The sequence below is a fragment of the Aspergillus oryzae genome, chromosome 8 (genome assembly GCF_000184455.2).
Source record: "Aspergillus oryzae RIB40 DNA, chromosome 8".
Taxonomy (NCBI): domain Eukaryota; kingdom Fungi; phylum Ascomycota; class Eurotiomycetes; order Eurotiales; family Aspergillaceae; genus Aspergillus; species Aspergillus oryzae.
The window spans coordinates 1,921,390-1,934,155 of NC_036442.1; the positions used below are offsets into that span (position 1 = coordinate 1,921,390).

Here is a 12,766-nt window from a genome sequence, read left to right on the forward strand (position 1 = left end):
CACAAGATTGTTGGTGGAAAGAGGATTCTCAAATCGTAATGGAGAACGACACTGCTGACAAGACCATACAACGAGCTTGGGCTCGATTTCGTCACGAGCGAGAGGGTTCTAGTGACTTCCTTGTATTACTTGAATCGAGAGTACAGGGATCGCAAATAAAGATACGAAGCCATATTATGACTTCTTCCCAGACGACTGCGCTGAGGGATTTGGCTGAGCAACGTAACCGTATGCGGAAAGCAGCATTTGGCAAGAAGGTTGCTACTGACGGCGTGACCACTATTCATATCAAAACGGAGCAAGACACAACTGAACAAGGAATGTTCGTGGTCAAGTTAACCAAAGCAACTGCCTTACCCAGCGTGACTGTGAATGGGACGTTCGAGCTGGAACTACGAGCGGTAGCGTCTGGGTTGGAAAGAGTAGCAAAAAGACGAGATGAAATCCTTCTGGAAATCGAACATTTTAACCAACAAAGAGGAACAACTCTAACCTGGGATTCAATTAGGAGTCACCTGGATGCAATAGATGAAGAGAAATGTGTATTAGAGAAAATTGGAAAATCCCAGATGGAATGGACAAAAGAGGGATACACATTTGCGAGGCAAGCGAATAGTCTTGCAGAAGCAGCTCTAGCAAATGGCTATGTGCCAGTGCTGGAGAAAAAGTCTGCCACAGGAGATTCTGGTACAGTGACGGCAGACCGATTATATGTGATCATTTACTGACCAGCATCTAGGGCAACATCCTAACAACGAAGTCCCAGTTTCGACGGCTCGCCAGAAAGCATTTATTGACTCACTAATAGCATTTGGAGGATGGTTTTGGTGAATGGGGTTTACGGCCAAGTGACCTGAGCCAGGAATATTCTGTTTCGCTGTTCTATATATTTGCGGAGGCATAAACTGCAAGACCTTAATGTTCTATCGCCATAATGCATAAAAAGGGACAATAAGCTTTTTAGTCGCGAGGTTGACAGGTACCAACGATGATAGTCAAATAAATGCAGTTATGTTCGGTTACTTCATCCAGCCCGGGATCGCGTCATGGACGAGCTCGATGATACAAGGACTAGTAAACCTACGACCGGCAGATATCTTATCAGAGCGTGTATATGCTCGGCAAATAATGCATAGACCACACTTTAGCTGCATATAAGCGAGATTAATAATTGCTCAGACTTTATGCCAATGGCGTTATCGATCTAAGTGCGCTGTTTACAAGTTCCGAAGGCACAATAGCTCGGTAGGATGATGAAAAGAAAAAGGAAATATCAAAGCTATAAATACGAGGAGTAGCCAATGCCTGGCTCGTGAAATACCTGATAGATCAGGAAAGCAACTGGCCCATTTCTACCATTTAAGAGACTTATCAAGGACAAAACAATGGGATTGGTCACTCAATATAGTCTGCTGTTAGCAGCAGCGGCGGGTTTGCCTTTCAGTTCAGCAGATGGACAATACCGATCTCGTCCGGATCTCACAGTCCCCAAGTTGAATATCACCGTGCCTGCGCCCGACGCCAATGGCTCGGAGTATGTGTTTGTTGCTCCCTACGCCAATACCATCCCACAGCCTGGCGCTTATATCTACCGAAAGGACGGTGATTTAGTGTGGTCCGGCGTTGGGTACTACTCAGGGTTTGTGGCGAACTTCCATCCCACTACATACAATGGGAAGACTGTCCTCCAGGGCTTCCAGGGAACGATGGACCAAAATCATGGCGAGGGGGTTGGCCAACATGTGCTGCTCGACCAGAACTATGAACATCTCATATCAACCAGGACTGGAAATCACCATATCCCATCGATTCACGAATTTACCGTTGTCAATGACAAGACTGCTCTTGTGGAAATTTATCTTCCAACCATTGCAAACCTGACACTGTGGGGTGGCAATTCGTCCCAGCAATGGCTTGGAAACGGGCTCTTCCAAGGTTTGTTACTCTAGGATATTCTTTGGAGTATGCATTTCATTAACGAGGGAACAGAATTTGATATCGCAACTGGAGAGCTAGTGTTTGAGTGGAACTCCCTGGACTATCTCGATCCTGCAGGTAAGTTCCACTCTAGCATCTTTATCTAAGCACCGAGACTCTTTCTCACTGTATGGCATTTAGATTCGTTAAATGCACTGGGTTCAAGCGCTAGCAACAGCGGACTCTCCTCTGCCCAAACCTGGGATTACGTTCACATTAACAGCATCGACAAAGACAATGATGGAAACTACCTCGTCTCGTCACGACACTTCAGCACGATATTCAAGATCAACGGAACCGACGGCTCCATTATCTGGCAACTCGGTGGCAACCACTCCACATTTACCCAAGATTTCACATTTGGCTTTCAGCACGACGCCCGCTGGCGATCGCAGTCCGGCAATATCGACGTGATATCCTTCTTTGACAACTCAGGCAACGGTGAAATAACCTTCAACAACGTCTCCAGAGCCCTGTTTGTCCAGCTCAACCACACGGATAACACGGCAACCGTCATTCGCAAAGCCACAGCCCCATATGGCCTGGAGGCTAATTCTCAGGGTAACACTCAACTGCTTGCGAACGACAACTTGTTTGTTAGCTGGGGGTCTGCAGGTGCCTTCACGCAATTTAATGCCGACAATGAAATCCTCTATCATGCGTTCATCGAAGATGCGGTCAGCTACCGTGGGTTCCTAGCCAATTGGACTGGTACACCGAGTGAAGCTCCAGCTCTTGCGGCATACGTGGACTCAGCCAATACCACTCGGTTATATGTTTCCTGGAACGGAGATACTGAAACGAAGGTCTGGAGGTTTTACCAGGTTCAAGAAGGTGAGACGCAGTATCTTGGGGAGCAGAGCAGAACGTCGTTTGAAACATCCTTCCTTTGGGAGAGCGAATACAGTCCTGCAAATGATGTGAAGTTTTACGCAGAGGCGATTGGTGATAATGGGGATGTTCTTGTCAAGACACTCCCTTCTCTCGCAACTAGCTTTACTGAAATTACGGAGTGAATGATAGGACAGGCCCTTGTGAAACGGGCATGTGATTTAGAGTAATATAAACTAGATTTTAAATTTATAATGTTGATTTCACCTCAGACCTTACATAGGCACTCATCGCTGATCGTCAGGTTACTGTATTGTGTAGGACAATGTATGTACTTCAATGGAATAGGGCCACGCGATACGACATATGGACTTCAGGAGGTGTATCATGGGGATTCTGGTATATTATCTCCGGCGCAAGCTTGTCATTCAGATCGGGGTATAAGATATTCAAACATAATAGCCAGGCCTAATAAAATCTTTGCACCCGACTATCCAAACTCGCATATTTCCCCCTCCAAGGAACGATACGTTTCCAAATGCAATTTGACTGATGGTAGATCGAGTATAGTTGAGCACTCGGAGAAAGGGGCAGTTACGGGAGGAACAAAAGGAAAAATCCCCTGGGGATCCGATACCAGCCGAGACGCTACGAGGTCTCTGTCCAAGCTATCACCATTCGCTGATCAAATGGTATCCTTTGCAATTGCCCTGTCTAAGCATAGCTTAAGTAACTGGGTAAAGGGGTGTCATGAGTATAAAGCTTACACTTTAGCTAACACACAGTCACCTTTATCCGTATACCAAGTAAAACCCTTAACTCAAGCCTGTGGGACAGAGGGTGGCAGCCGAGCCATGGCAGTAAATATAGTTCTAGATGGGCATATTCCATGCGCCCTCTGCGATGGAGATAAGTGCCGCCTGGCCGAGCTCGTAGTCTTGCTCGAGGGGTGAATTCGGAGGGCGTAGAAAGACTTCCTCGAAGCGGATGATTAGAGGATCACCAGTAGTTCTTACAACCCCGTTCCCATAACGAAAGATCCTAACCGATTGTTCCCTATAGGCGAAAAACCGAGCACAAGATCCGGTTTGTGGTGGGTTTCCTGGAACCCACTTCTCCAGAACGAGTGCATCTCGGTCCTTCGTCATAGATATCAAAATCACCACTTTGACATTAGCCTCAGACCTTCCGATCCATATGTTTGCGTCCATTTGTAAGTGGGCCAGATTTTCGTACCAGCCGCTTTCCACAACGAGAGTTGGCCACCATTTTCTTGTTCTTTCCGGCGGGAGAGTGCGTGGAGAATAACATGCGGCTGGCTCCTTTTGAAGATTTCCATCTATCAAGGTTACGCTACCGATCCCCATCAACTCGCTGTGATCGCCCTTCCTGAAACTTTGCATCATAATCTTTTGTCCAAAATGTCCCACGGCAATTATGTGAGGATTGCATGGGATTTGAGCGATCATCAGCTGGGTTTTGGTATCATAAGTTACCCGGCATTTGATTCCAAATGTACCCCGATGGTCGTCGAGTTCCGGGTCAACAAGTTCAGGCGGCACATGAGTGCCCAGGATATAACCCCCCACATTGCCATGCCTGATCTCCCTTTGGGTACACCTCCTGAGGTTTCTAGCGGTGTCTCCAATAATCTGCGGGGTGTTCTTTGGGAGGGTCGCAGTTGACAATGTCGGCTTCTGATCGCCTTGCCCCATATTCAAGGTCATACTGCCTGGTACAGTCAAGGGCTATGAAGGTAGGTAGCCTTCTTCCTTTGAGAATCATTTACCTTTGAAACGGTCTGAAGTGATGTCACTCTTTGTTCAGAATGACCCATTGAGTGAATACCATACCATAATGACGATAGATCTCGGGAATATGCTACACTCTGTAAAACCATAGACATTTCTGTCCGAATATAATTTCCGGAATGCCCCCCACTCACAAGTCATTGTTCACGTTTTATCGTGAGTCAGACACTAGTGAACTATATATTCATGATGTCTTACGATAGAGCTGGAGGACTGGGAGGTAGATTGATGTGTGTTATTCAACTATCTGATAAACAGAGAAAGCCATTACATGACTTTGCGTCAGGTGACTCATCAGGTGACTGACATCTTATGTTATGAATACTCCTGAGGATCATACGTCATAGGAATAGCTGAATCAAAGCAAACTGTGTTCAGCTGGCTTTCACCTGAATATTGACATGATATTGGACATCAAGTCTCCACATCACGAGGGGCACAGCCTCATGAGTTTCTCAGCCGCACTCTTAGTGGCGAGTCCTAGCGATTGTTCCCCACCTCCTTCATGTATTGTAATTGCAATACATTTTCAGGGGGATTTTAACTGCACTCAGTTAGAGCAAAACAAAGACAGAAAAAAGAAGAAAATGACAAAGGAGGACAAAAAAAGATAAATATCTATAGTGGATATATGTATAAAAGAACGAAGTTCACGATAGTCTTTCTATAGTTTAAAATATAGTAAAGCTGGAGTATACAAAGGTAACTTTCTGAAACCCGCTGTCGTTACAAGGAACTGCCCGCCCCACCATCAGAAATCTGAGATACAGTACATAATGATCGACAAGAGGGCGACGTGGAAAAGTTTATATAAAGAAATCTCCAAGCTGCCCCTCACCCTCCCTCCTTCATCATTTTCTACCTTTCTTGCCAGCTGTCTATCCTCCTGTGTTTGGCACACAGTTTATGCCCAGTACGACATATTATTTCATTCCATCAAAGCAAGGACAGACAAATCAGTATGCCTGTCACTTTCAAAGTTGCAAAGCACGAAGCAGAGAAGTGGTGGGCCCAAAAGGCCACCACTCCGGGAGAATTCCTCGAAAGAACGTCTCCTAGAGATTACAGACGCTCCAAACGAATTGTCCAAAGTTCTTTCGAAAAGCTCCCGTTCTATGACACGCACGACCTACAGGATCGCCATATCACACCATCAGAAAACGGTCTTGTCCGGGCAATCTTTTCGGCGTACAGCAGTCATTATAACCTTGTCCTCCGCCCGGAAGATGTGTGGTTTTCCATCCTATCCCAACTCGGCTTCTACGTCAACGCGCATGCCGAAGAACTAAGATCATACTTCGTTTCGCATGAGGGACAGAAAGAACTCACAGTCAAAAGTGCAATACGAGACTTTGGGGCTCTAGCGATGGCAATGACAGAGCAGATTCAGGAGAACGTCAAGGACCCGGAGCTGCGAGAATGGATCATGCCGGCTTTCAGCACAACCACCACATCTGATAAAATCGTCTCGGCCATTTTGATGATGGGCGTCCTGCAGAAATATTTCTCCTATAAGATGTGTCTCATGTGCGGTATCCCCAGCGTGACGTTGCTCGGCGAGCGGGATGACTGGGTTCTGCTACTATCAAAGATCGACAAGATTCCTGAGTTGGGTGAGGAACCGACACAATTTACAACCCTTCTCCGGCCCATTCTCCAGCACTTCATCTCATCATTCGATAACCCCTCCTCTCCTGATACCGTGGACTTCTGGCAAAGGTCTGTCCATAGTCAGGGTGGCGGTAGTGGCCCTAGCTATTTGTCTGGCTGGGTTACGGCATTTTGCTTTTGGGATGCCGAGGGGAGGCCCCTCTATCGCCAGGACACCGTGGCCAACGGTCTAGGTGGCAATCTAGACGGTATCTGGTATCACCGGGTAGATACGGATGAGATTCCTTCTGGTTATAACACTGTTCCTGTGAAAGTCGACGACTTCGGTAATGTTTACATGACCAAAATGCTCGCCGGTCTGGTCGGAATCGAAGCGACACCGATAACAAGTGCCAGTGACCAGGAAGCTGGATCTTTGAATACTATTCAGCCGGTGGCAGGATGGTGGATGTATGAGATCGACTCAGGAGAGGAGGAGGCACGGGAAAAAGAAAAACGTCAGCTTAAAGCTGAAATGAACTCCATAGAGGCTGCATCTGCCGATTGGGCTAACGACCCCCAACTCAGCGAGCGTTACTGGAAGTTATTTAGCAAGCACCGCGATTTAGAACTGGTCTGAGGCCCCATGTCCTTGGGCTTCTGGCTACAAAGAATACTGCAGCAGGAAAAAATGGCGAGGACATGGGGGTTCTGTTTTAATCACAATATGATCGTTGCTATCTGCGCTTGTATGCAGTTATCTATAATACACAGAACCTTGCGTTGCTTTTTCCGTATTGCTATACCATAGGTACCAATTTGACAGTAGGGTATACACAGTATCATTACGTCTATAGCACCTAGCTCGAGTCAACAAGATCGCTATCGATAAAGACCCTTCCAAGAGAGGGTGTTCCCCACAAGATTGCATATCAATCTCAGGTGAAACTGCAGGAAACTGAAAGATGTGTCTGTTTCCTCCCCAACTGAGTAAGACTATTAGGGGGTGAGGGGGTTGATAATCACTATCGGATGGGAAGGTAGTAAAGCTCGAGAGCCATAATAAGAATACTGTAAACACAGCCAAGTAGAATAATGCCAACACTCCATCAAAAGGAAATACTATCGTTTCGACGAAATATCAAACCATACCTGGAGAGGGTTAAAAGAGTATTCATTGTTTTTATCCTCTGATCGTATCAAATCATAGCTTGTCTCATTCATGTCTTACTTCAAGCGAGCCTCAACAACGCCGACCGGTATTCCTGGAGCTCTCCACACCTTGACCAACTTGAGACCAGATATTTCCAGTAGACGCTCCCAATCTTTCTCTGTGCGTTCCCGTCCAGCAAACGTCATCATAGTGTGGTCCATCCACGCATGAAACATGTTGGAGCCAACTTCTGGCAAGATATATTCGGTGATCAACACCCGGGACTTTTCGGGATCCATTGCTGCAGCCAGGTTCTCCAGAATCTGCCTTGATTCTGGCTCATCGGGCCAGTCGTGGAGACATCGGCGAATATAGTAGACCAGCGCCCCTGTTGAATGGTCAGCCATCGCAGCAAGTAACGTATTCTATGAGGGACTTGTGCCTACCTTTAATAGGTTGTGGCTGGAAAAAATCATGTGCCATGGCTTCGATGCCATACGGTTGCGTTTCTGTTCCATTGTCTGCGATAACGGTGGCTTGATCCTGGAGTATGAACTTTCCCTTCAGCTCAGGAGCGCTTTTCTTAATTTGACGCAAGATGTGACCCCGGCCCCCTCCCACATCGACAATGGTAGCCGTGTTATCCTCAGCTAAGTTACTCAATTCGTCCGCAAAGGGATAGAGGCCAATTGCAATCAGTCCTGAGTCTTGGGCTACCATGGCCTCATTGAAGGTCGTAAAGCGGTCGGGGAACTTCGATATGTGTTCAAACATAGTTTCCCCTTCGCAGTTTTGTACAAATGTATAAGGGTTATTTCGCAGACGGAAGTTGTTCTGCCAGTTCTGTTGGCGCAAAAATTCATGATTTCTTAACATAGGTGTGAAGTATTCATCCACCCTAATTGTACCCTGTTAGACAGTCTGTTATCAGATTGCAAGAACAATATCACTTACATTAGTTTATAGACCGCCATCATTTGGGGTGCCATATAGATCTCTGAAAATGGCGTGTGGGCGTATTCCTCTTCTCCGGTCTCTCGGAAGGGTCCCATCGGGGTCACCGCGCGCATGAGTCGCACTATGTTTTGTTATCAGACGCATGTCACGACCAGATGTGTGACTATGATACGCACCTATCACCTCTTTGTCCACTCCTGTCTTTGCTGAAATTTCCTTTGCGGAAATACTCTCCCCTCCTGCAGGGATGACATGAAAGACGCCTGCTTCAAGGAGCGCTCTGATTGCTCCCATATTCGCTGCCTAGTCATATACATCGTCAATTAGTTAGATCATGCTACATTTGAACCTAGAAGATATGTATTCTGTCTGCTTCTCATACATCCTCAAACTTAGAAAAAACCATATCTGCAGGCCCGCGTATGGTTTGATAGAGGCGCCCGGCCTTTGCCATAAGATCGTATCTCGCATCGTAGCTGTCTGCCTCAGATAAACGCTCCTTGTACCTCGTAGCGGCAGCAATGACCTGGTCCAGTTCCTCCTGGATGGGATCGAAATTTGGATCGATGCTGCCCATTTTGAATGGGACGATGTTTGAAGCAGATGACAATGAAGAATGAAGACAGCGTATCCTTGCCAGCACGATCGCAGCTGGGACCTGGTAATTAACTTATAGATCGTTCTCGAAGTGTGACATGTGGAGTGCGAGGGGGTGGCTTCTGCAGCAACGCCAATCATTATTGTACAAGTGCACTAGTAGTGCGAGATGGTGTCTTGTATGCTGCGGAACCCACCCGACGCTCTACCTGTGGTGAGTGCTTAGGGCTGGAGTGACTGAGGAATCACATTTGGTGCCCCCACCTGAAATTGGAGCCAATACATCAGGGCCATAAAGAAAGTCAAATCTCCAATTGCTACCTGCACCATCGGAACGATGCGACGATCTACGGCGTTCGGCTGTCAAGGTTACTAAGTGTACATACATCCAAGACGATATGCTTCCGAGGCCAATATATTCCTCCGTAAATATAGCTCAGACCACCTGTCATGGATAAGGTTCAGTGCCGCAATTCTCCCATGGAATCAATGCGTCGCTCACCTCCAACACGAATGCCGAGACATTACTCCGTAGAGCTATGGCTCCCGTGTTCTCAACCGAAGCCACCGTGTATCTGACATGTCCACTTTCACCCCCACATAATGATCATCATAGCTAATTGTGGCATAGTTGATCATACTAGCACGTCTTCCGCGAATGAATTCCGCCAATCATGATCAATCACGAACGGCACAACCTGCAACATAGCACTAAGAGATCCCATCTCACAGTCAACCAGTTTTTTCTCCCACCCTACCACCTGGTCCTTGGGTCCGCACAATGGGACACCCCCCTGGTTGCTGCATAGCGCTGACCTGTTACACGTCAACGTTGGTCATGGACTTTCTTCCCTTCACGATGCCGTTGTCCCTCCCCCACGGTAGCTATATCAACATTGCATGACCCATACATCAGCCACGTCATCCACAATAGACAAGACCCTGAGTTACAGGACCGATCAACCGCGTTGCCGCTTTGTCTTTTCACTCAACTTGCCTCCCAGTGAATTTAACCAAAAGGTGGACGATGATTGGTTGTTATATACAATGACCCAAGGTCCTGTCCACACTTACACGAGCACATATATTTATTCTTAGTATTGACAATTAAAAGTTAACATTGTGCTGGGGGAGGTAGGTGTTAGATCCGTGGAACCAACATCTTGACCAGCGATTTGTTCAATATTTCTGACCCTGCTTAATCAACTAGCATGTAGCTTCGATGGAAGTAACGCAAGGGGTTTCATCTTTCGAATCATGTCTAGTGACATTGGATTCGGCCCTTTATAGGCCTATGATTCATAGTGCGCCTGTATACTCCAACCAATAAAATGCCAAGACTCCTTCTCCTTGTCACAGCCCATTTTGGACAATGGAATATTTCGCCAATTGAGGTATCATGTAAATATTGAAGATCATGTTGGACCAGACCTGTACAGCTATTGGCTATTCCAATATTTCCTCGATGTACCCTGTTGACGATAGGGTTACATTCTGGCTGGATGCATTCCAAGTATCAGGAGTGGCAATGCATGATGCATCATTACCATTGATGATCCGTTTATTAATTAGTGCAACTAATATGAACCCATGGGATCGCCGTCTGAGGAAAGTTATCGGAACACTTCCAGATTCTACCGGGGAAGCCGGTGGTGCGAAGATCATCGTCCGTGCTTTTGCTATGACCACCCTGACTGGCTAATGACCGAACCCTATCGGGGATCATAGAAGCAAGCGACATGTCAAAAATGGAGCCATTGGGATTGTTATTGTGAAATCGACATGGACATAAGTACAACTTCCTCCATGGCGAGGTTTGGCCAGACTTAAAAGCAAGCATGCACTACTGCTATCTTGGACTTGTTTCGTCCGTTAACCACGCAAACTTAACACCGGTGTCCAGGTGCCTACTACACTTCCACTACCATAATCTTGGACGCTCGCTATGGACTTGAGCAAGATACCAGTGGCCCCTCCGCCACCGGGAGTTACTCCCAACTTTGACAACCCGGAGGGGTCGAAGTTCAAGATTTACTCCGTCAGTCTTGCAATGTGTTCATCCGCAACCCTTGTATTACTTCTTCGATTGTATACGCGTTTCTACCTTCTAAGAACATATGGCTTAGATGATTGTATGTACATGCGATTCATGTGCTACATCCATTGTTACATGTTGTGTGACTCAGGCTAACATCACCTAGTGTTCTGTGTGATGGGGCAGATCTGTGCATGGATTTTCGCCATCCTGAGCGTAATCAGTAAGTATACTCAGCTGTGTCAATATTCATTAGACACACATCTAACAGACGAAGACATCAAGAACGGATACGGTGTACATGTCTGGGACTTGCATCTTGACAAAATAACGCCATTCAAGAAGGTTTGTCAGTCCCTTACCCTTTGAAATACATCCAACATACTAAGCAATAGCAGTATGATCTCGCAGAAGAAGACGTCTACGCGCTCGGTGTCTGGTTCGTCAAAACGGCTATATTACTCTTCTACCTCCGACTCAATCCCGAGAAACGTTTCCGCCAAATGACCTTCGCAATCATGGGCTTCGTCGCTTTCTACAGTCTACTGAGCATCCTTATCTTTACACTCGGGTGCAACCCAGTTCAGGCTATGTGGGACGTCACTATTAAAGATGCCAAATGTGTCGACCAGTTTGCGTTCGTGTACGCCAATGCGGCCTTCAACGTGTTCTCCGACCTTGTGACTCTGATCCTCCCTATTAAGATTTGCTGGTCGCTGCAGACGTCGGTGAGACAAAGGATGCTTCTTATGGTTGTTTTTGGGACGGGCTCATTGTAAGCACTTTGCACTCATGTGTGAATATCTCATATGCTGACGCAGTTAATCTAGTTGCTGTGTCGTAGCTATCCTACGAATCGTGACCATGATGCCTTATATTCACAGCAGTGACTTTACACACTTCAAGGTCACACTCGCGAACTGGTGGTATGTTCATCACCCCATACTATCCTCATTACCCAATAATCAGATACAGTATACTAACAACAGTTATCTAGTATGATCGAAATCAACGTAGGCATAATATGTGCCTGTCTACCAACGATGCGACCGCTGCTAGCCCGCTGCTTCCCACGAATCTTCAGCAGCATCGACCGGAGCAATAACAAAAATTACAAAGGCTCAGACGGCAGCTATTCCCTGAAGCAGCGCAAGAAGATCCATAACTGGGACCACCTCACAACCCTGCAAGGCACTCAACTCACGACACAAGATCCGGAGAATCTGAAGCATTCGGAAAGTGTTCAAGAGTTGGTTAAGCCTGATGGACACAATGATGCCCAGGGAATCATGACGAGTACGGAATATTCAGTGACCTATAATAGGGACCATAGCCATCTCACTTAGAGTGATATGTTCGGTCATCGAACATGGGCTATGCGCGTTGTGCGTTGTTACTAAAATATTTACTTAATTATTCACCATATTCTACTGGGACATTACTTTTTACCATTCAACCACATGTACTAGCTATGTACTATTGAATTATGACAAATACACTCATATATTCCAATGTGTAGAATTTGTGTAAAATATTTCTTTTTCCTTTTTATATATCCCGGCCTTATTCGGGATTACTGGTCATTTCATCCCTTGCATATTTAATCGCACAAAACACGAATATATCCCCCAGATCTCCCCATTATGCAGGGTAGTGATCGACGGATCCTTTTTGCATAAATTCCAATAGTCGAGTTATGAATATTTCCGCATTTAGGTTCGAACACTAATGTCCGCGGATATCTGTGCGAACTCGTTGCTGCTGGTCAATATTGCGGCATAGTTGACGAATCAATTACTCCCTTCAGTCCGGAGT

The 12,766-nt window shown here is 46.3% G+C and overlaps 5 protein-coding genes across 5 annotated transcripts; 4 read left to right on the plus strand and 1 right to left on the minus strand.

The window, feature by feature from the left end:
- Nucleotides 1-38: 38 nt before the first annotated feature.
- On the plus strand, nucleotides 39-831 carry AO090010000555 (uncharacterized protein; the record flags this gene model as incomplete). Its single annotated transcript, XM_023233600.1, has 2 exons — nucleotides 39-687; nucleotides 740-831. 2 exons carry the CDS (start codon nucleotides 39-41, stop codon nucleotides 829-831), a joined length of 741 nt encoding a protein of 246 aa, XP_023094226.1.
- Nucleotides 832-1,385: 554 nt separating this feature from the next.
- Nucleotides 1,386-2,993, plus strand: AO090010000554 (uncharacterized protein; the record flags this gene model as incomplete). Its single annotated transcript, XM_023233602.1, has 3 exons — nucleotides 1,386-1,935; nucleotides 1,990-2,055; nucleotides 2,212-2,993. 3 exons carry the CDS (start codon nucleotides 1,386-1,388, stop codon nucleotides 2,991-2,993), a joined length of 1,398 nt encoding a protein of 465 aa, XP_023094225.1.
- Nucleotides 2,994-5,580: 2,587 nt separating this feature from the next.
- AO090010000552 (DUF4419 domain-containing protein) lies at nucleotides 5,581-6,849 on the plus strand (the record flags this gene model as incomplete). The annotated part of the gene is made up of 1 exon (XM_001827477.3): nucleotides 5,581-6,849. The coding sequence occupies one exon, from the start codon at nucleotides 5,581-5,583 to the stop codon at nucleotides 6,847-6,849; it is 1,269 nt and encodes a 422-aa protein (XP_001827529.1).
- Nucleotides 6,850-7,436: 587 nt separating this feature from the next.
- On the minus strand, nucleotides 7,437-8,896 carry AO090010000551 (uncharacterized protein; the record flags this gene model as incomplete). Its single annotated transcript, XM_023233603.1, has 5 exons — nucleotides 7,437-7,750; nucleotides 7,809-8,260; nucleotides 8,317-8,440; nucleotides 8,496-8,599; nucleotides 8,712-8,896. 5 exons carry the CDS (start codon nucleotides 8,894-8,896, stop codon nucleotides 7,437-7,439), a joined length of 1,179 nt encoding a protein of 392 aa, XP_023094224.1.
- A 1,965-nt stretch (nucleotides 8,897-10,861) lies between these two features.
- Nucleotides 10,862-12,297, plus strand: AO090010000549 (uncharacterized protein; the record flags this gene model as incomplete). Its single annotated transcript, XM_023233604.1, has 5 exons — nucleotides 10,862-11,048; nucleotides 11,118-11,296; nucleotides 11,350-11,726; nucleotides 11,839-11,877; nucleotides 11,949-12,297. 5 exons carry the CDS (start codon nucleotides 10,862-10,864, stop codon nucleotides 12,295-12,297), a joined length of 1,131 nt encoding a protein of 376 aa, XP_023094223.1.
- Nucleotides 12,298-12,766: the final 469 nt, after the last annotated feature.